The sequence below is a fragment of the Danio rerio genome, chromosome 14, assembly GCF_049306965.1.
Source record: "Danio rerio strain Tuebingen ecotype United States chromosome 14, GRCz12tu, whole genome shotgun sequence".
NCBI classification, from domain to species: Eukaryota; Metazoa; Chordata; class Actinopteri; order Cypriniformes; family Danionidae; genus Danio; species Danio rerio.
Window position 1 is genome coordinate 27,451,613 of NC_133189.1, and position 21,191 is coordinate 27,472,803.

Consider the following 21,191-nt stretch of genomic DNA (forward strand, 5'->3'; position numbering starts at 1 on the left):
GGCAATCCTGACATGCAATGAACGTGCAGTGGTGTTTGAAGGTGTCAGATGCGAAGCACAGATGCTCTTGATTCTGGAGGTCATTAATAATATAATAACACTAATACTGAAATGGTTAAGGCATTTTAGAATGACCAAAAAAAAAAAAAAACAATTCAGATTTTTTACAATGTGCTCAACCTGCTGGTTTGTCCATTTGCACACATTTTTATCATCACATGATCTCTTATAACAAAATCGCATGACCTTTTTAAATGCGCAATACTAGAATTTGTTTCTGTAAAAGTGTTTTCATCATAGTTTGTGCATTTTTTCTTATCTAATAAAAAGTTTATGCTACTCAGTTATGTGCATATGTTTTTTATGCACATTTTCAAAATGTATGTGCATCTTTGCATTTCCATCCGCTGAATAACTTTTTTATTTTGTTTTTATTATTATTATTTTTTTATCCAAAATGCACATAAAATAGGTGGATGGAAACTTAGCTCTTGACATCTCTAGAAGAAACAAAAATACCATGCAAGTTAATCGCTGCTGCTTTCCAAGATTCTTTGGCATGTCTTTTGTGTTCAACTGAAGAAATAAGCTTTGGTGCAGTGGGAATGGCCCTATTTGAATTTTTCTTAATTTTGTTGACAATACTTTGAAAGACTTTTCTCTGATAACATGTAAAGAACTTTTCTGAGTTAAGCTGCGTTCAAACTACGAGTGACTCACAGTGGCAAATCGACAAGTGACCTTTCATTTCAATGAAGAGTAAGTGACTTCTGGCGACCTCAGGGTATGTGAGCAACAGCAAAATGCCACAAAGTTGAAAATCCTTCAATTTTATGCAAATGAACAGCAACTTTCTTGATCGACAGCCAATAGGAGCATCGGTAGAGTTTGCATGATCTTCTTTCAGGTCCTGCAGCAGCTGGTTGTATTCTCTGTGCAGTACACCTACACACCTTTGTTTGCTGCAGATAAATAGCCGCAATGACAAAGAACACACTTTTTTCTTGATCATCTTAGTAATCAAGCATTTTATGTACTGATTCCTTTTCAAGAGTTCCCACTTAGATATGCTTGGCACTTATAGCAGGTTTGGCATGCTGTCCCGGGAGAGAACCCTGAGCTCGGAGATATTTGAGCCCAGGGCTCCCGCCCGGTCTAGAAGCATATCAGGAGAACCGAGATCAGGTAGGTCTCGATCGCTCCCCCTTTAGAAGGGGAGAAAAAGGAGGAGATGGGGTGGAAGGGGGGATTCTTCCAAAATGAAGGTAGTGCAATGAGGAGAAAGTGATCCATTTATACTAAGCTTGGATCATTCTGATTGGATTATTACTGATTACGGATGAGTGACCAGCTGTGCACAATCATATCACGTGCTCCTCTCGAAATTAGTTTATGAAACTTCACTTATAATTAGTGTTTTCTCTGAACAATGTTTACTTTCAGTAGCACATAAATTCACTCTCAATGAATATTACTATAAACGTTACCTACTGTAAGCAACCTTAAGGTGGAAATGCCCACTAACTGTTTTAATTGTCGGAGTGACAGGCAGCTACAAAGTCTACAAATAATGCCTCATTCATACTTGCATCAACTTTTAATTCAATTCAGTTCAATTCATCTTTATTTCTATAGCGATTTTACGTAGATTTTATCAAAGCAGTTTCACATAGAAGATTATAGTAAATTTAAACAGTGTCAGTTAAGTTGTCAGTGTTGAAGTTCAGTTCAGTGTGGTTTAATATTCACTGATGAGAGTTCAAACGCTGAAAAGCAAATGCATCAATGTGCAGCTCCACAAGACCCGAACCATGCAAGCCAGTAGCGACAGCAGTGAGGAAAAACTTCAGCAATTGGCAAGAGAAGGATTAAAAAACCTCAAGAGAAACCAGGCTCAGTTGGGCACGATCATTTCTTCTATGGCCAAACGTCTTGTATTGAGCTGCAGTCTAGGCGTCGGAGGCTGGAGAACGCTGGATGTCCATCGTGGAGAATCTGCAGGTGGGAGTGGTCACAGAATAAAGTTGTGTATTATTAGCATAACAGTGGAAGCCAACTCTGTTTTTGTAATAATATCGCCTAGCGGTAGCATATGTAGTGTGAAAAGTAACAGACCAAGAACTGAGCCTTGTGGTTCCCCACAATGTACTTTTTATCCGTATGATGTCACTTCATTAACTAAATTGATGACGTTCAGATAGATAAGACCCGAGCCAGTGCAGTTCCTGTAATACCAGCATCATTTTCAAGTCTATCAAGGAGAATATTATAATCGATTGTATCAAATGCAGCACCGAGGTCCAATAACACTAAAAGAGAAATGCAACCACAATCGCACGACAGAAGGAGGTCATTTATAACTCTTTGGAGTGCTGTTTCTGTGCTATGAAAAATGCTCTAGTCTTCTAGTGAAATGCTGTGCTATGGTCCAGATTTAAATTTGTCATAAATTTTGTTTCTTTGTAGGAAGCAACATAGTTGAGCAGGTACGACTTTTTCTAGAATCTTTGATAGAAATGGCAGGTTTCAAATGGGTCTATAATTTACTAGTTCTTTGGGATCAAGCTGTGTGTTTTTTTTAATGAGAGGCTTAATGACATCTAGTTTAAAAGTTTTAGGAACATATCCTAAAAGTAGAGATGAATTCAAAACGTTAGGAACCGGTTCAAAAACTTCTGAAAACAATTGTTTTAATGTGGTCGGTATTTTTAGTTTAGATAACTTTATAGCTACTGCTCTGGGTGACGACCTACTGCAAACACAGGTCTGTGTAGGTATATACAGCACGAATACAACCGGCATCTGTGCAAGCTGAGAGAGGATCTTGTAAGCTCTACTGGTGCACCTATTGGCTGCCACTCAAGAAAGTTGCTTTTTCATTTGAATAAAGTTGAACGATTCTCAACTTTGTCTTCGCTCGACACGCCCACCTGGTCGCCAACAGTCACTGTCATTCGCATAGACAGTGGTTGCTGGAAGTCGCTCACTCTTTGTTGAAATGAACGGTTGCTGGTTGCTTTGCCACTACAAGTCTCTCATAGTATAAATGAGGCGTGATTATTTATATAAACATAATCTCTGTGTGTGTACACACTGTTTTTGGTGAATATTGATGTGGTTTATAAGGATATTCATTGTGTCCTCATAATTAAAAACTGGTAAATATTATAGTTAACGGGATGTTTTTACATTCACAATTATAATATAAAATACATTACACCAATGGAGAGGCCTCATAAACCAAAACAAGGTAGTTTTGTATGTGTGTGTGATCCTAAAATATCAAATATGCATTGATAAAACTGAAATATTTGATTTTACTGAGAACTCCCTCAACATGTATAGATTGAATTGTCAATTGGCAAAATAATCTTCTTACGACTTTATTTAAAAGGTGTATTACAATATCAGCTAAATCCAATTTTAATTGACCTCTCATTTGTCCATTGACACATCAGCAAAAAAATCTAATTTGAATGCATATGCATGTATTGATTAAAACACATTTACAGTATTAGCAACTGGCAGTTATCCTCATATCCAGCTGCATGTGGGAGACATTCTGTGTCATTAAATAACAGAATCTGAGAAACATGTTTTGTTTTGAAATTATTTGTTCTTTATGCAAGTCTTAAAAAAATGTCTCAAGTTGGATTTTTTTCACCATTTTGTGTATATTATTCCATTTACACATCCTCACTTTCTTTTATTTGGCATTTCTGTGTTGCTGAAGTTGAGTTAAAACTGTATGTGTCTAATATAAACTGTTAAATAGCTTAGTCAGGGCAGTGGGGATTATGACATGTCAAGAGGTCAGAGTTCATTAGAGTAGGAGTAACAGGTGGCATGCTGCTATTTGAGAAACGCTGAGTACTAATCATTTTACTGTACATGAAAACAATCATTCCAATCAAGACAAGGTTGTTTTTTTGATAATGTTACTGTTGGCTGATTCTTGATTTCATAACATAATGTGTTTTCAGAATGATGCTTTTGACATTAATCTTTAAATCAAAGCATTCACGAAGTAAAGTGATAAAAGGAGGCACTCATGATTTTTGACATTACAATTACAGATCTGAACAAAACCTAGATGTGTGACTGCAGTTTTGAAATGCAAGAAAATAACAGTTTTGCCAGAATGCACAAGACTTGTGGTTAATTATTAGCTTATGTCTTTTATGAATTTTATTTCAAAGTTTGAAAGCTGAACACTTTTTTTTCACGTTTTTTTTTTTTTTTTTACTTTAACATCCTTCCGAATGTATATTACCTGCCAATTAATAAATGTTTATACAATGCAGAATATATTTGAATTTGAGATAAATTCATTCATGCATAAAATTTCTTTTTTCAGCTTAGTCTCTTTATTAATCTGGGTACGCCACAGCGCAATGAACCGCCAACTTATCCAGCATATGTTTTACGCAGCGGATGCCCTAACAGCTGCAACCCATCTCAGGGAAACATCCACACACCGTCATTCACACTCGTACACTACGGACAATTTAGCCTACCTAATTCACCTGTACCACATGTGTTTGGACTATGGGGGAAACCGGAGCACCCGGAGGAAACCCACACAAACGCAGGGAGAACATACAAACTCCACACAGAAATGCCAACTGACCCAGCCGAGGCTTGAACCAACGGCCTTCTTGCTGTGAGGCAACAGCACTACCTATTGTACCACTGCGTCACCAATTTGAGAATAAGATCTACTTATTTAAAGAGATAGTACACCAAAAAATGATAGTTCACCCTAGGGCTGGGCGATAAATTGATTTTAACGATTAATTTAAGTGTGTAGATTATATATGAATTGTTTGAATGAAAATCCGTTTTCACCCTAACATGTGACGCTTCATTCTGGGTTGCTGTAGTTCCCTCTGCATTTGCCCTAGAAACATACGAACAACATGGCAGTGTCAGCGAGCAGGGAAGAACTTGGAGAAACGTTGCACGGATACACAAACGCACAAACACGCCCGTCGAAAAAACGGCATTAATCAGGCAGGGCTCTCAGTCACACATTTACTGTCCGACACACGCATTTGAAACAGCACGCCACACCATAAATTTCTCACAGTAAGTAGTGATGGATAAGACAATTAATAAGGAAGACAGTTCATTACTGTAAATATCAACACAGACAAAATGCAGACAACAGACAATGCAACCCACTAGCTTTATGTGAGTAATTTATATGAATGATATGACAACATAAATTTGAAATTGTAAATCAATTCTTTTTCATGAAAAAAATGGGGATTTAAAAAAAAAAGGCCATATCACCCAGCCCTCGTTCACCCTTCCTCACCTTTCCCAAAACCTAGTTGGTTCTGAACTTTTGTGAATTTCTTTTTTCTTTTGAACAAACACAAAAATAATAAATTTTGAAGAATATTAATAAGAAGTCCGACATTCTTCAAATGTAATAGATTCAGATCATTGAAGTATTCCAACATATATATATGTAATTTATTTTATTTATTTATTATTTATTTTATTATTTTTTTTTTTGCAGTGAAGTTTCAGGATTTACACCCACTAAGCCTTCAGCAAGTTATTGACTTTTGGCAATTAAAAAAAGAATTTAAAAAAGGGTTGGGTGGTATTTATGAATGTTTAAATGGAATATGCATCTGGAATATTTTGAGAAGTCATATCAATCATAACAATGACTAATAATTGATTTATTTATAAATCCACCTTTAAAATGACATTTCAGTGGTATCACTTCAGTGCTCTGTGTGCCATTCATTAGCATTAAAGTATGTTAAATTGCTTAATTTTTCAAAAAAGCAAAAAAAAAGTAATAATAATATTAATTGAAAATGGCTTTTGATTAAAGTTTTTGTGATTTTTTTTTTCTAATTTGTCTGATAGTGTGCATCAAATTTGTGCAAACCATCTGACAATTTTTGAACCAATAACACATACAGTACAATAATTTGTTAAGACAAATATAAGAGCACTAGCTGTTCTGTTTATAACTTGCTACATTACTGTATAGCTTTTTGTGTCTTAACATGGTCTGAAAATTTTTGTTTTGTGTTTTATGTTTAATCTTTAATATATCTCACAACATACTGCAGGGGTCACCAATCTCAGTCCAGAAGGGCCGGTGTCCCTGAAGGGTTTTGCTCCAACTTGCCTCAACACACCTGCCTGGATGTTTCAAGTATACATAGAAAGACCTTGATCAGCTGGTTCAGGTGTGTTTGATTTGGGTTGGAGCTAAAATCTGCAGCACACCGGACACGTTTGGTGACCCCTGACATACTGTAAACAGGGTGATACGGTGGCTCAGTGGTAAGCCTTATCACCTCACAGCAAGAAGGATGCTGGTTCAAGTCCGGGATCAGTTGGCATTTCTGTGTGGAGTTTGAATGTTCTCCCCATGTTCGCGTGGGTTACCTCCAGGTGCTCCGGTTTCCTCCACAGTCCAAACACATGTGGTAGAAGGAAACTGAATAAACTAAATTGGCCATAGTGTATGTGTACAAATGAGTTTGTATGTTTCCCAGTACTGGGTTACAGCTGGAAGGGCATCCGCTGTGAAAAACATATGCTGGATAAGTTGGTGGTTCATTCCGCTGTGGGGATCCCAGATAATAAAAGGACTAAGTCAAGAGAAAATTAATGAATGAATACTGTATACAGTGAGTAAGAAAAACCATGTTATAGTTCTAGATGCACAGTTTCTCTGAATAGCAACACAGATGTATGTGTGTACAGCTGGCTAATGATAGGTCTGGTATTTTGGTTCTTATAAAAGATAATTGAAGAAATAAATGCTTATTGTGATGATTTTGAGCTTGTTTTGAGAACTGCACACTTGACATTGCATGAGGATCTGGCAAGAGTGTGTCTGTTGAGAATGTCATGCTTGCTGAGATTGTTGAAAGAACTTTAGAAAATCTGCAGAATATGTATACATTAAAATATTTTATTATTTTATTATGTATAAAATACATTATAATACATTAAAAATGTTTGCATGTGTTTTATGCAAATGAAGGACCTTGTTTATGTAGCCGCTTGTTTAAAATATTCTAAATTCACTAAAATTAGAAAGAGGTATATGTGTTTGGCAATATATGTGTATTACATTTAAGCATGATTTGTGAATTAGCTAGAAAGTTGGGCTGGGCAGAATTGCAAAACAAATTATCATAATATCATGTTTTATATCATTCGATATCAATAATTATTGAGTATATATTTTTACCTTTCTAGATATACTAGAAACTTCCAGGGAGGTGTGTTGAAGCTAAACTATGCAGGACACCGGCCCTCCAGGACCGAGTTTGGACACCCCTGGTCTAAAACAAAAAAATCTAAACAAATTATCTGATCTCTTCGTAATAAAATTAACATAAGTGTTAAAGAGACTGCTACACTTGATAAATAAAATGTTACAAGGTGTGTGCAATGGTAAAGGTAGATCAACATCTGTAAGGTGTGAATAATAATAATGATACAGTAAACCTGTCAACAAAACTAATTATGATAACCAAATCTGAGATTTCAAGTAAAGGAACTAACCATCATTATTTAAATACATAATTAAACATTATAATTGTGAAGTCTAATGACTATATTACTCCCTATGCTAAAATCATTTAGATGGGGAGCTAGTGGCTGGGATGTACCTGTAATGAAACCTAAAAGCCACTCTGGTGACATCCTTTTTTATTTACAATCCCCTCACTGATGCTATACGGCACTCAATTTCACTTGTGTTGTTATTCTGACCTTCTATGGCATCTCTCATAACTAGGCAACCATCAACCGTTTTCTCAGAAAACTACTAACGGACAAATTGCTGCTGCAGCTTTGATGCACTCTGCAGTGTTTGAGTGCTCTGTTTGTCTCAGGTAATTTTTATCGATTTTATCACCAAGCCCTACTGGAAAGTGTTTTTAAAAAATTGAAACGCATGTCTAAGTTGTATGGAACCTAACATAATTTTTAAGGGTTTTAACACAACATTATTGTTTTGTGTTTTAGAAAAACAGTCTTTTTGCAGTTTAGTTTTAGCACTTTTAAATGTTTTTGATCACTCTTTATTTTAAATGGTCACTTTCGGTTCAAGTCTACCTCAGATTTTTTTCAAAAGATGCATGATAATGGCTGTGGAGCTCCGCGAGCAAAGGGCAGGAGTGGGCCAGCAGGGGAGAAGGAGGGGAGCGAACAACTGTTGTCAGTTAGCTCACAAAATGAGACACAAACCATGAGGAGACGCATGATTTTTATAGTTTACAAAGTTTACATTTAATGGCCTGCTACATTTGTTATTCATAATTTGATATACAGATAACCACAATTGATATCATTATAAATATAATCGTGTTCATATAAACATTATAAATGAGGACTGATCCCTCAATTCCTGGGTCTGAATGCAAACTCAGGGCGGCAGGTCTCTTGACTTGTCTATTTTAACCATTAGCCCTGCTAGTAATCTGGAGGGTTTAGGCAAACACAGCAGCACGGCGATGTGTCTAAATGTGAACAAACTCCTTATAAAAGACAAAGTCCGCCTTCTCCAATCCTCATACTGCTCTCCCGACAAAAACGCTTGCTGGACACATGGAGCTTTGCTGTATCAGCCCTGACAGCATTGCAGGGAAAACATCCAACAAACCCCGCGGATCATGGAAACAAACACAAATGACCCTTCAAGAACAGCTAAATACTGTGTGCCATGTGTCCGCGTCTCACAGCTTGGGCTTGGCACTGGCAGGTCTGCCTTTCCTTCGGAAATCACGTGCTCTCATGAATAATTAAGAAGCCGGCTCTTCTCATAGGATAAGACAACTCCACTATGAATAATAATGAGAAACTGACGCGTCATTTTTGCACTTGTAGCTCTGCACTCAGTCACTGATTTTGATCCTGCCCCAAAAAAGCATTTTAAACCCGGAAGCTGTAATTAGCTGACAAAAGCTCCAAATTATCCAGTTTTCCCCACAATTAAAGCTAACAGGTGCTAACATTGTCTTGACCGATGCTCATCACACACACCTGTTACGATCTCAAAAAATTTACTTAAGGGGTTTCGTGGACCCTTAATGTGTGCTTTCTGCAATGTGTTGAATGTATGATTTAATTTTAATTAATTACTACATGCTTAAATATAGATAATTATAACTTCTATTTATATATATTTATATCTATAACATGCATGTATAATATAACACCTTTACCTTTTTTTGGTATTTGGTATTTTATTAGTTTCTGTGTTCACCACTTTCCCAATGTTTTACTCTAGTAGTAAATGCTAAAAATGACAAGTAGCATTATTGGAATTATTTAGCCTTGCATGATAAAAGCTGATTTTGAGGAGAAGAATGATTAGTCTTAGTATCAGAATGGCAATTCAATTTATGTATCGGCCTGTATTAGACTTTGGCTTGACTGCATATGTAAAAGTTTAGTAATGTGCTGATAATGTAACACAAACCATGTTCCTGTGGCACGCTAATAATGTGAAAATTCTACAAGTTGATAGGACTGATTTATAAAACAGGCAGTTTCAAACCATGTATTTGAGACTGCAATTTTTTTAACAAGGTGGGAGACTGAAGAAGTTTCCAAAACTTTTTTCCAAACTGAATAACGTAAACTCTATAACAGGGATCACCAAATTTGTTCCTGGAGGGCCAGTGTCCTGCAGATTTTAGCTCCATCCCTAATCAAACATACCTGAACAAGCTAATCAAGGTCTTTCTAGGTACACTAGAAACACCCAGGCAGGTGTGTTGAGGCAAGTTGGAGCTAAACCCTGCAGGGCACCGGATCTCCAGGAACGAGAATGGTGAGCCTTGCTCTATAAACTAAAAGCCATTCGAATATCAGTATTGTCGGCTCTCATTTGGAGGTAGAGAGTCCTTTGTCATTGCTAATCGAGTCAATACTTTTTTTTTTACTTCCAATCAAGTGGAGAAAATCTTCGCTTTCCCCATATGTACGAGCTGCAGTTTGGAAGGGTATATAAAGGAATACTCTATTTCCCAATCTCTCAAGGATTGTTTGACCTCTGCATATTCTTTCTATGCATTCTGCAGCTCCACGCTGAAGTCAGGAAAAAAGTGGATATGCAGGTTTTCAAAGCATACCTCCTTTCGTTCTCTTGCAACTTGCAGGATTTTCTGTTTGTCTCTAAAATTCAGGAGTTTAGCCACGGTTACCCTTAGAGTCGTTCTGCTGGGTGAGATATTTCCTGTTATGTGCGCTCTCAATTATCGGAGGAGCTGGGAAGGTTTTGGTGACAAGGAGTTCAGGGATGAAACGTTGCAGAAACTAAACCATATCATCTCCTGATTTTTCCAGCAGGATAACAATGCATATGTTAGACCTCCTGCTTCTGTTTTCTAAGTCTTGTACTTTATCTTTTAGATAGTAGATATCCTTGTCCATGCAGACTGTTAAACAAGTGTTTCTTATGTCATCTTCTGTGGCACTTACTCTTGTTTCTATCTCAGTCATCTCTTCGGATAATGTTGACATAGTGGGTTCGGTATGGGTCAGTTTAATATGGATATCACTGACCATTTGGCCAATTTGTTCACCAATTTCTTTTTTTTGCTGCCCTTAATTTCCTTTCACAAAGTATGCAAGGATATTTCATCTTCCACATCCTCCGCCATTTTGTCTGGGGTTTCGAGATAGCAATTTTCGTCAATGGTACAATCTGGTCATGATTTATATTGTGTTTCACCATAAACAATATTGACTTTTCAATGTCTTGATAAAGTCATAATTCTATCAGTAAGGGAAATTAATGAAGAATTTTCTGTAAATATTGTAGCTATTCAGTGAAGCTAGCTACAGCACGTCTATCCTCACCGCCAACATCACATGACTCTCAGACTGAAATTTTAGGGACAAAATTATGTTGTCATACATAGTTTGTGTAATAATGCTGCTTACAACAAGGGGTGGATTAAAATGCAGCTTTTATTAGAATGGTCAGGCAGGCATGGTTCAAACAAGGACAGACAGTAGCATGAAGATAATCCACAAGAGCAGTATAACAGGCGAGTTGTCGAGGAAGGCGGCAAAACAAACATGAACCATATAAACAAACAAGGGCCAAAACATGGCTAGACTAAAAAGGGAAACATTTGGTAATGATCACTACAGGGAAACCAGACTCAGCACAGGATGGTCCATGTAATCAGACATGATGAGCTTCAGCTGTGTGTGTGTATTCAAGAGATGAACTAAAACAGGTGTGTGACTGCAGGACACGATGGGAGTTGTAGTTCCAGCTGCCTGCAAGGGCAACACTGCTAGTGATCATTACAGTTTGTCTTTAAGCACATTTAAAATGACCAAATAAACATAAACTACATTAGAAACCTTATATTCAACACTTGCAGCCTTTAAGTAATGTTTTTTAAAATACAACATATTTGTAACTTTATTGTTAAGTTAAATGATGAATAACAAAACAGTTAGGAATCATTTTATTCTTCAGAATGTTTCATAAATCCAATCCCAGATGCTTTTCTAGGTTGATTTAAAGTTGCTCCAAAACACCATGTTGCTTCACATATTGTGGAAAATATGTGGAACAGAATAATCTTTTTGACAGATGCTGCAAGTTTGAAATTACTTGGTATATGATACCACAAGCGGCACAGCGAACTGCGCTGTGTGAAGACAAATAAGTAAGATAATGCTGTTGTTTTAGAGACACTAATCTATTTTTAAATGAAAATGCAAAAAGCAGTTTCAAGCAAAGTAAATATATAAAGTAAATATTCATGCCTGGCTAATAAACTCATTCATTATAGGCAGCTGAATTTAAAAAAAGGTACGTTTTGTTCTATGCTAGTTCTTGAATCAAATGGCCTCAAGCAACTTTCAATATTAAACTGTTGTGCATTTTAGAATTTTATTTCTTTCCAGTTTAGATTGCATTCTCTAAAACATTTACTGGTGCTGGTAGAAAATCTTTTGATGTTTTTTTGTTTTTTATTCTTTCTTTTAATTCTTTATTGTTATGTGCTTGCTTACTTAGAGACCCAGAGCTGTTACTTAAAGATATCCCAGTCTTCCTTAATGTCCAAGCCCAGCTAAGTCTGTTTTGTTTTCTTTACAGGGAGCTGTCAGCGGGAGATTGAGTGTCTGGTTAGCACATGATGTTCAAGGACTACAGATCTGGCCGAGCTGTAGGTGAGTTGATATGCATTCTGCTGATGGAAGCTCTGTCTGCTTGATGTACCATCAGAGATTTTTTAAGCTTCTCATTCACAGTCCGAGTCACAGTGTAGATCTCACAGCCGAAAAAAGCATTCGTTGGCAAGATCTCAGCTGCGCACCTGATAAGGCTGTCAGTGTCCCCACGAGAGGCTGCTTCTCAATAATAAGAGGTTTCTCTTCGAGTTCGCTGGCATTTATTCTGTCACGAACAGGTGGAAACGTCTGTTGGATGGCCTCAATCACTTTTCAGTTCTTGTTTGCGCTTTCTAAATGACAGGAAGTTTAGATTTCTGAGCTCACCAAAACCCTTTATCAAGTTCTGAGAGATTAAACTGAAAGGTGAGGCTGATACTGCTTCAGATGCGTTTCACCAGCCAAGAGAGAAGTATAGAGTTTGGTCTGATATTGGAAAGTATAAATAGCCCAAATGTTTATGCCAATGAAGGGCAAGTGCATTTCAAGAGGATAAATCACTAAATCAGGGTTTATGTATGACATGCCAGGTGGCCAGATGGACATTCTGTTCAATCTCCTGTGTAAACCCTGTTTGAACTATATTTTTTTCACTAATATATGGGTTTTTCTTTCTTTGGGTTTGTTAAACCAGGTTGTTTTAATAGGTTTTGTGCTACATTAAAAAAGTCTTAACTCTTTACTCTGTTCTCTGACATTTGGAAGAATGAATGTTACAGATCATATCCTGACATGAGAAATGATCCAAGATAGAGCTGGAGGATATTGGAAAATTCTGATATTGCGATATTTTGTTGTTCTGCAGGATTTATTGCGATATAAATACAATTTCAGCAGATGGCTTTAATAGCTCTACTTGGAAAGAATTCATTAATTTAGATTGATTAGGGTGTCTCTGGAGGGGGATTGAATCATTTGCATAAAATTTAATAGACACATATTAAACACACATTGATAAATTGGTAAACAAAAGAAAGCAAAGAAACAAACGAGATAGAGTACTTTTAATTTTGCATTTAGTTACAAAACTTGCAATAAACAAATGTAAATCAACACTGTATAGTCTTCATCATATTAATAATTATATCAAATTTATATTTATCAAAGTTGCAAACAATACAATTTCTTGTTCCTAAATGCTTTAATCTCTCCTGTAATGCTCAAACAGTCGTAGGCCTTAATTAATTTAAGTAACACTTTGGGCCCTATCATACGCCCGGCGCAGTGTGGCGGAAGGCGTGACGCAGTAGTCTTTTGGTAGTTTAAGCTTGGCGCAAGAGTCGTTTTGAGCTCATTTGTGCGCCCATAGGCGTTCTGGTCTAAAAAGGAAGGCGTTCTGCGGCGGACCGCTGGCGCTTTGCTATTGTGAGAAACTATAATAGATTTTTCATTAGACCAAAACAAACCCGGTCTAAACTCCGGCGCCTCGCCTCGCTTACACACTGTTTAATACGCACAAGAGAGCAATATGCTAATATCTTTACATATGAAAAATTTAAATATTAAGGATATATATAGGATATAATAAGAATAGATATAGGATATAAATATAAAGGATTTAAATATTACAAAACATATTATTTTCTAGCCTACATAAATATGAAAAACCACTGCTTTTATGTCTTCATCTTGGGAGGCTTTTTCAGTTCATTCATAACAATTGCTTTTGTATAATGTTATTATTATTAGCAGTATTATTTATTATATCCATATGAATATTTGTTTTATTAAAAACAAGCTTAGATTTGCCCACCTGTCAGGTTTTAGACCAAATGGGGCACAGCATGTGTTTTAGGATATAACTCAAGTTTTTGAGCACATTTTGCTATTATTATTCATTTATTCGTTTGCTGGAAATTAGAACTGAATTTAGAAATAGTTTTGAAACGGATATTTGCGCTTAACAAACAAAAGTATTTATTTATAGACTAATTGATGTCTGTGCGTAAAGGTTTCCCTATCCAAGAGCGAAAGTGAAAGTGATCCATTATCTCTCATTCTCACGCAGTAGATGCTCTGTTTAACAGTTTTCTGTTAAAAAACTGTTAACTGTTTGCTTGTGAAATGCTCATTTTTTCCACTTAGACTTACTTTGCGTCCTGTAAATAGCGAATGCGCTCTTGGCGCGACGCAGCTGACTCTTAAAGGGAATGGGAGATGAGACTCTAATTGGTTTATTCTTAAAACACACCTATAACTCATTAAGAAAATAAACTCAACCCTTTTAGACCATGCGCCAAAGCGCAAGGCAGATTTCCCGTCCTTAAATTAGCAAAAACGCATCCTGACACGCCCTGAAAGCATTTGCGGCCTGCGCTTTGCGCTTTGCGCATGGACCGTCAAAATAGAGCCCTTTATTTTGATGGTCCATTTGACTGTTACTAGACTCTCTGCTTAATATCCGTTCATACAGACATTCAACAGACATTTAACTCACAATAAGAAACTTTGCAAGTCAACTTACATTAACCATAACCCCAACCTAACATTCTACTTATAATCTAATGAGAATTAGTTGCATGAAGATGCAATGTAACTTAAGTTCAACAAACGAACCATCAAAATAAAGTGCGATCTTAATTTATTTTTAATTTATTATCGTTACACTTTGCAGTGACTCCAAAAATGTCATGTATTCTAAACTGTGGCTTCTGGACAACAATAATACCAACACAACATTGCACATACAGCGATGTGACTATTACGAATGCATACATTGCAATATCTATGCTGAAATATATTGTGCAGCCCTAATCCAAGACCTGTGAGTGAAGGAAAGGCTTTAATTTCTTGAATGCATGTGGAATATGAGTGCGTACTTCCTTATTAGTCTCTGTGTGGGCTGTGCTGGTTGCTTGGCTGGCTCATGTTGAATCTGGAGGCAGATGTCCGGACTATCACATAGCTCTGCCCTTCCCACAGGTGACGTGACCGCTTTACATTGCACAGTCCTGCTGCAGCTGTATTAGGGTTATTTTGTCTTATTTGCACAGGAGCTTTTTCTTTCACATTCCCCTTATCTTGGCCAGCGCAGGGCAACATGTTGACTGATGGCTTCCTCTTTTCCACAATCAAAAACAGCCAATCCAGGAATGTGTTTTAGTGCTTGCTCATGAGATCATGCCAGCCGTAAATACCAGTTGTATCTGCACACAAATTACAGTAGTAGTTTAATATGGAGCCACATCAGTCTTGAAAATAATACATTTACAAAATTTAATTCATACATCCACAACACAGCTCGCATTTACAAAATTAAAGTTTGCAAGTTCAAACACAATTCGTTTGTGCACAAATCCAATTCGTAAATTCAAAATAGGATTCATAAATACACAAATCCACTTCAAAAATTAAAAGCATAATTCAAATACACAAATACAATTCGTAAATTCAAAATACAAATTACATAAATACACAAATCCTATTCGTAAATTCGAAACAACACGAATCATAAAATAACAAATCCAATTCATAAGTACACAAAGCCAATTCGTAAACTCAAACACAATTCATAAATACACAAATCCACTTCATAAATTCAAAACACGATTCAAATACACAAATCCAGTTTGTAAATTCAAAATACAATTTATAAATAAACAAATCTAATTTGTAAATTCAAAACACAATTCATTAATACACAAATCCAATTCCTAAATTCAAAACACTATTCATAAATACACAAATCCACGTTGTAAATTCAATATACGATTCATAAATACACAAATCCAATTCATAAGTTAACAAATCCAATTCGTAAACTCAAAACACGATTCATAAGTACACAAATCCAATTCGTAAATTCAAAACACGATTCATAAGTACACAAATACACTTTGTTAATTTAAAACACGATTAAAATACACAAATCCAATTCGTAAATTCAAAACACATTTTATTAATACACAAATCCAATTCGTAGATTTAAAACACGATTTAAAAAATGCCCAAATCCAATATGGAAATTCAAAGCACAATTCAAAAATACAGAAATCTAATTCATTGGATAAAAATATTTATGGTTTTTACTTGTTATTTTATAACTTGTGTGTTGTATTTGTGAATTTAGTTTGAATTTACAAATTGTATTTTGTAAATGTGAATTATGCTTTGCATGTATGTGTTTTATTTCATAAATGTATTATTTTTGAGACTCATCTGTCTCAATAGCTTAAACATGTTGAATATTTATAACAGCTAACAAGTTGTGATTTAATTCCAGACTGTCAGCTTTAATTTGAGGGTATTTACCTCCAAATCAGGTGAACGGTGTAGGAATTACAATGGCTTGCATATGTGCCTCCCACTTGTTAAGGGTCCAAAAGTAATTGGACAAAATAGTAATCATAAATCAAACTTTCACTTTTTAATAATTGGTTGCAAATCCTTTGTAATCAGTAACAGCCTGATTTCTGGAGCGCATAGACATCACCAGACGCTGGTTTTCATACCTCGTGGTGCTCTGCCAGGTCTCTAAAGCTACTGTCTTCAGTTCCTGCTTGTTCTTCCGGCTTTTTCTATTCAGTTTTGTCTTCTTCAAGTGAAATGCATGCTTAATTGGATTCAGATCAGGTAATTGACTTGGCCATTGCATAACATTCCACTTCTTCATCTTCAAAAACTCTTTGGTTGCTTTTCTCCATCTGCACTGTGAAGCATCGCCCAATAAGTTCTGAAGCATTTGGCTTAGTAACATTCATTAGCTTGCAAATGTTTATGTACATGTTTGTGATTTAATGTATTCCCTTTATATCCCTGGTCATATTTGTTGGTGTCCTCAAGATTAAACAGGGAAGTGAAGGCTTCGGCAATTGTCAGTGATTTTCTATAATTACAACATATAGTATAATTACTATAATTACTATAATTTGTTTGAGGGTAGTGCATTTATTTCAAACTGTGATCAAAACTGACTGGAACTACTTTTGCAGAAAATTATTATATTGCACAACTTCCATTCAATCAAAATCAAGAATTTCAATAGACCATGGGGAGGAAAAACTCTTTTTCAGAACACATTTTTTCTTTTTTTAAATTAAAAATAAAGTCAAGTTATTTGAACAGCCTATCTTTATTTTTGTGTATAATTTTCATTTTACCCCCTCTACAATATTCCACATTTATGCAACTTCTAGTGTACACTTTTTCTTGCTGAAAACCTTTTTGGCATATCTTGCAATATGTAATACAATTTGATTGCATGAGAAACAAGAACACGTTTAGCTGTGAAACAGAATTAGCTTTAAAAAAAAAGTCAATCTCTGTTCTTAACTTGTACACCACATTTTCCTCTCTTTTATCACAAAGTCCGTAAAAGGAACATTAACAAAGGCCAAAGACACAAACAATAAAGCATTGATTTACAAACATACAAAAATAATGCAAAAACATTGATTAGATTCTTTATTTATGACTTTTCTTACCACTTGTTTGTTCTGTTTCTTCTGTTATTAAGAGCAGGAATGTCGCATTGAGGATATTTTCACCCGCTGACATTTTACTTTCACTTTTGAATTTGTTATCAGTGTACTCTGTGAGAATGACAGTAGTGAATGCATTTTACAAGACAAGATATTGATGCACAGAATCTGTGTGCACCACCTCTGCCATGGCCTTGTAACAAAATAAATGAATAAATAAGTGAAGTCTGTCTTGGTAAAACTTGAGCGAAGTCTGACTTTTGCAGTGTGCTGTTTTTCTGCTGTATGGAGCAGAGCAGACAAATTCAGTGTATAACTGTTGCATCTGTATTTGTCCAGCTGATACTATAGTTAAACTGATTTCATTCTGTTCATTGTGAATGGTACTATGCACATTTCCATTACCCTTCAAATTGCACTAATTGAAATTGCGAATGAAACAAATATGCTTTAAGTTTAAAAGAAAATTGTAGGTTAATTTGGAAAGCTTTTTTGAAATGACAGTCATTCTGTATTTATTTGGAATTATACCAAGGCTCAAAGGTTTAAGGTCAGTAAGACAGTAAGAGTCTTTCTGGAGACTCTCTGAACAGATCATTTCATTTAGCTGTTCATTTAATGGAGCCTCATACTAAAGGGATCATTTGAATCTGTTGACTATTTACTGTAGACTCACTCTTAATGGATCTTTTGACTTGGATTATCATTTACTGGAGATTCACTCTTAATGGATCATTTGAATCAGTTAATCATTTACTGAAAATTTACTTTGAACATATCATTTGAATCAGTTAATAATTTTCTGGAGAATCACTCTAAATGAATCCTGGAAATCCATTCTGAGCAGATAATTTGAAGCAGTTAATAATTTACTGGAGACTCACTCTAAATGGATCATTTCAATCAGTTGATCATTTACTGGAGACTCACTCTGAACAAATCATTTGAATCATTTAATTGTTTACTGGAGACTCACTCTAAATGGATCTTTTGAATCAGTTAATTTACTGGAGACTCATTTTAAACAGATCAATTGAATCAGTTAATCATTTACTGGAGACTCACTCTAAATGGATCATTTGAATCAGTTAATCATTTACTAGAGACTCTAAATGGATCATTTGAGTCATTTCATCATTTACTGGAGACTCACTTTGAACAGATCACTTGAATCAATTAATCGTTTACTGGAGACTCACTCTAAATGGATCATTTGAGTCAGTTAATCATTTACTGAAAACTCGGTCTAAACAAATGACTTGAATCAGTTAATCATTTACTGAAGACTCACTCTGAACAGATCACTTGAATCAGTTAATAGTTTACTAGAGACTCACTCTACATGGATCATTTGAAGCAGTTAATCATTTACTTTTAGACTCGCTCTAAACGAATCATTTCAATCAGTTAATTATTTACTGGAGACTCGCTCTAAATTGACTTACTCTAAACAGATCATTTGAATCAATAAGCTGTTGACTTGTGAATAAATGTCAGTTCAATTCACAAATGAATTGTCCTGGGCAATTTATGAGCCAATTTAATTGGTTAACTGATAAGTTTAGCTTGTTCATAAATTAAACACCACTATTTTTGTCAGAGCAGGTGATGTTTTTTTCTTTCCTTCGATTAATTTATTACTCTGCTTTCTATAGGAAATGTAGTGAAATAAAAGGTACAATAACTCGTTCTGGAATTTAGTGAAGTAAAAATTTGTTAAAATAAAAGTACTATGAAGTACAGATACTTCTAATATGTACTTATTGTAAATGCAATAATGGAAAAAAAATACTTACTGTTACTGTCCACCACTGCTAAAAAGTGATATTTAAAAGTGCTAAAAAGGAAGTCTATTTCAGAGTTTTAGTTTTTTTTTTTTTTTCCACAACATTCTCAAGCAAACTGTATGCATTACTGCAAGCATTAATGTTTACATTAATGATGTTTCTTGACCAGCAAAGATTATGTTAGATTTTTCTTTTTTTGAGGAATCGTGACATTGAAGACTGGAGTAATGTCTGTTTCTTTTTTTTTCTTTTTTCTTTTTTTTTTTAATTATTATTTTTTTTTTTCAAAATAAAAATCTATCAATATATCAAAATCTTTTGACTGCTTGTATAAAGTCTGCAGGTGGCAACAAATGTGACAGTTATTTTGATAATCTTTCTACAAAATGTAGATTTGGTAAGCTTGTCAGAAGGTGGACATGGTTCGGATACTTGTGCTTGTAATTAGCACACATGCTTGGATAAATTGAACTCTGGTGCTCATGCTGATGAAACAGATTATAAGCTCATTTGAGACATTCATTCTCTCTTCTTCCTCAGCCATTTCTTGTTCAATCTCGTTATTTTGACTAAATTTTTTGTGTTATGGAAATTTACTCACCCCTCAAATTGTTCCAATTATTATTTTTTTTTTCTTTTTCCGTTGAACACAAAATAAAGGGGCGACGCAGTGGCACAGTAGGTAGTAATTTCGCCTCACGGTAAGAAGGTTGCTGGTTCGAGCATCAGCTGGGTCAGTTGGCGTTTCTGTGTGGAGTTTGCATGTTCTTCCTGCATTCACGTAGGTTTCTTCCGGGTGCTCTGGTTTCGACTACAGACATGCGGTACAGGTGAATTGGGTAGGCTAAATTGTCTGTAGTGTATGAGTGTGAATGAGTGTGTATGGATGTTTCCCAAAGATGGGTTACAGCTGGAAGGGCATATGCCGGATAAGTTGGCGGATCATTCCACTGTAAAAATGATTGGTGCAGCAGCAGCAGTAATGCGGTTGATGTATCGGCCTGTTGTGGTAAAGAAGGAGCTGAGCCGAAAGGCAAAGCTCTCGATTTACTGATCATTCTACGTTCCTACTCTCACCTGTGGTTGTGAGCTTTGAGTCATGACTGAAAGGACAAGATCTCATATACAAGTGGCCAAAATGAGTTTTCTTTGCAGGGTGGCAGGGCGCACTCTGATAGGCAGGGTGAGGATCTCTGTCTCCCAAGAGGAGCTCGGAGTAGGGGCACTGTTCCTCCACATTGAAAAAAGTCAGCTGAGGTGGCTCGGGCATCTGTTTCGGATGCCTTCTAGACGCCTACCTAGGGGAATGTTTAAGGCATTTCCCACCAGGAGACCTCGGGGAAGACCCAGGACACGCTGGAGGGACTATGTCTCTCTGTTTACCTGGGCATGCCTCGGGATCCCCCTGGAGGAGCTGTCTGGGGAGAGGGAAGTCTGGAGTTCTCTCTTTAAATTGCTGCCCCCCCGACCCAGCCCCGGAAAAGCGGCAGAAAATGAATGAATGAATGAATGAATATTTGTATTTTTTGTTATATTTATGTATAAGCCTACTTTACCAACACAAAAGACAAATTGTGGGTCACACAAATGTGCAATGAACATGTGGTGCAGTTTAAAGGCATGGGATGCAGAGTCTTGACAGTTCTGGAGGTGACTATAAAAACACTTATACTGAAATGGTTAAGGTGTTTTAGAATGACCGAAACAACATTTTAGATGTTTTACAATGTGCTCAGCCTGCTGGTTTATCCATTTACACACATTTCTATCATCACATTTTTCTATCATCACT

General features: G+C 36.0%; 2 protein-coding genes across 18 annotated transcripts in view; both read left to right on the plus strand.

Moving 5' to 3' along the window:
• Nucleotides 1–21,191, plus strand: part of atp7a (ATPase copper transporting alpha) — an 813,847-nt gene that overhangs the window by 764,837 nt on the left and 27,819 nt on the right. The gene's annotated exons all lie outside the window — the stretch shown is intronic.
• enox2 (ecto-NOX disulfide-thiol exchanger 2) overlaps nt 1–21,191 on the plus strand; it is a 403,527-nt gene that overhangs the window by 83,935 nt on the left and 298,401 nt on the right. For 15 of the 16 annotated variants that reach the window (XR_012389699.1, XR_012389696.1, XR_012389700.1 and 12 more), the window contains one exon: nt 12,119–12,192. Coding sequence is in view for 2 of the 16 variants with exons in the window: in XM_073921803.1 (XP_073777904.1) it covers nt 12,156–12,192 (37 nt within the window). In the remaining 14 variants the exon portion in view is untranslated. Of the gene's footprint in view, nt 1–12,118; nt 12,238–21,191 lie in introns of all 16 variants that reach the window. The other variant, XM_073921808.1, reaches the window with a different exon arrangement.